This window comes from Carlito syrichta, unplaced genomic scaffold (genome assembly GCF_000164805.1).
Source record: "Carlito syrichta isolate Samal-C Ts95f unplaced genomic scaffold, Tarsius_syrichta-2.0.1 Scaffold311144, whole genome shotgun sequence".
In the NCBI taxonomy this organism is placed as follows: Eukaryota; Metazoa; Chordata; class Mammalia; order Primates; family Tarsiidae; genus Carlito; species Carlito syrichta.
In genome coordinates, this window is record NW_007255240.1 from 228392 (window position 1) to 231126 (window position 2735).

Here is a 2735-nt window from a genome sequence, read left to right on the forward strand (position 1 = left end):
CCCCCCCCCCCCGAATATATTGACCAATGTACCAGCTAAAAATTGTTGAACAAATATAGGAATCTTTTAATAGCTGCTTTCATATTTCCCCAGTTTAGAGATAATAAAGTCACTGAACTATTCAGTATCTTGCATAGAGTAGGTGTCCAGATGTTTTTTAGTATTTTCAGCTTTTTTGCCCATGTTAGTGACACAAACAGTAAGAGTATAGCCTTTTTCCCTTCACAAAAAAATCATCAACTACAGCAGGATGGAGTCAATGGTTTTGACTTTCATAAAACACCTTTGTGACCCTTTCCATCCTCCCTTGACCATTACTTCTGTTTCAGGAAATACTCTCCAACTGTATTTTTCCTTCACTCTCACACCAACCCAACAGTTATCAATCAATACAGAAGACTTCTGTGACCAAATGTGTGGGGTTTTACCCCATACACCAAGCAGCATACACCAACTGGGTGTCCTCCAATTTAGTTCTTAACACTGTCTACCCAGAGATAGTGTCAGATCCCATGGAAGAATCCATCCCCAAGACTGGGCCCCCACTAGTTACAATTCCAGGCCTCTAGAACTTTGACTGATTGGCTCCAAATCGGTTCCCATGACCCCCTTTTTGGGTTGGATTAATTTGCTGGAGTGGCTCACAGAACTCAGGGGAACACGCAAGTTTGCTGGTTTATTATAAAGGACATTGCACTTTGCTGCAGATGAAGAGACACATAGAGCAAAGTATAGGGGAAGGGGGCTGAGCTTCCATGTTTCCCTGGGCACCACCCTCTGGGAACCTTCATGTCTATAGCTCTCCAGAAGCTCCCAGAACCCAGTCCTCTTGGGTTTTTTGGAAGTTTCATGATGTCAGCATTCCTTCCCCCAGGGTATAGGGTGGGACCCTCTCTGGGGAGGGTCTGAAGACCCAAGACCCACAATCAGAAAGGCTGGGGAAGAATAGAGTCCTGCCTTGGGGCAGGTGAAAGGAGGGCAGGAGAATGGGAGTTAAGAGCCTGAAACCTGGGACAAAAACCAATGCATATCATAACCATACCTTCTCCTAGAGACTAGACTATCCCTGAACTGTAAGCTCCTCAAGGACAGGGGCTGCTTTTGGTAATTTTACACCTAGTCCAGTGTCCAGCACAAAGTAACCACAGAATAGGCACTTACATAGTAAAATTGATACAACTTTTGGTTTTGTGGTTTTCTTTAGGGCCCACTGATGATGGTGAAGAAGAGATGGAAGAAGACACAGTCACAAACGGGTCCTGAGCAGTGTGATGGATGTGTAAAAATAGGCCCTCCTGGGACAAGTCTTGCTTTTTTGAATGTGAGATAATAGCATTGTTTGTGTCAGCAAAGTGGAACCTGTCAGCATCGTTGAAATGCTTAAAACTGCTGCTGATAATTTTGTAATGAAAGTTTTGAAATCTAAATGTCAGTTTTCTACATATTGTAAAAATAAAGGCCACTCACTGTGCTGCCAAGTTGTGTGTTATTGTGGTGTGTTTGCAGTGAGGTCTAAGGACATGTTTTGATGGGCAATGCAAGAGGACGGTGTTTCTAGCTAGCCTTTTTGGGCTGCCTTAGAGTCTGGCTCCTGTAACATCTTTCACAATATGTGCAGTGAGGCTGCCTTTTCTCCGCCCATACAGACCTTCTACGAATGCAAGGCGACCTGGCACTCTGCTCCTGATGGGACAACTGAAATGATCCCACTTTTCTTTTCCACAGTTGAGATCCAGGGAGGCTGCCTCCATCAAATCCTGAAGGCCTTTGGTTCCCATCATTTATGAGTCCCCTCACTGTGTGGGACGCTGGCTGGTCAGCAACCTCAGTGACGACACGTCGATCATAGCTAAGGGCAAGTGTCCCGGCCGGCACAGTGACTCAGGCCTATAATCCTAGCATTTTAGGAGGCCAAGGTGAGAGGACTGCCTGAGCCCATGGGTTTGAGATCAGCATGGGCAACCTGGCGAGACCTCATCTCTACAATAAATCAAAAAATGAGCCGGGCGTGGTAGCGCATGCCTGTAATTCCGGCTACTTGGAAGGCTGAGGCGGAAGGATCACTGAGCCCAGCAAGTCGCTGCAGTGGCCGTGAATGTGCCATTGCACTCTAGCCTGGGCAACAGAATGAGATTCTGAACAACAACCAAAAAAGTGTCAGTGTCCTAAGGTAACTTTTCTCTACATTCCTTACCTCTAAAGGAGTAGTTTACTTTGGGTCTGTGATCTTGGCCGCACTGCAGCACTCAGTGATACTAGACTTTGGCTCCATTCCCTTGATGATCTGGACTGGGCAGGGTTATATTGGCACCAGTTTAATATTTGAGGCCTGGTGAGAAAAAAGCAAAGAAGTGTCTTGTTAAAGTGTATGTGCTATTGACCCAAGTGAGGATTTTGTATAACTTTGACCTGAGGAAGGTAAGGGCTCCTATTCTGCTCAGGGCTCATGCTCCATCTGCGTGTCTCAGGGCCAGAAATGTTGGGTATGGCCTAACCCAGTTTTTCCCAGAAGAGCAACATCTTTAGTATGCAGCTTTGCAGAGCATGTGACTTGTTCAGGATGTCTAGCATAGCAGAAAATTTTATACCGGTTGACATAGTTATACATCACCCAAAGGAACTTGGTTTCTGTGGGAACTGTATTAAAATGTTGATTTGAGCCGGGCTCAGTGGCTCAGCCTATAATCCTGTGCCTTTGGGAGGCTGAGGTGTGTGGATTGCCTGAGCCCGTGGGT

At 46.0% G+C, this 2735-nt stretch overlaps 1 protein-coding gene across 1 annotated transcript in view; it reads left to right on the forward strand.

Moving 5' to 3' along the window:
* The window catches only part of SNRPA1 (small nuclear ribonucleoprotein polypeptide A'), a 15109-nt gene extending 13631 nt beyond the window's left edge, over positions 1 to 1478 (forward strand). The window contains exon 10 of the mRNA XM_021717809.1: positions 1205 to 1478. Coding sequence (XP_021573484.1) covers positions 1205 to 1263 — 59 coding nt within the window. The 3' untranslated portion in view covers positions 1264 to 1478. The remainder of the gene's footprint in view (positions 1 to 1204) is intronic.
* The last annotated feature ends 1257 nt before the right edge of the window (positions 1479 to 2735 follow it).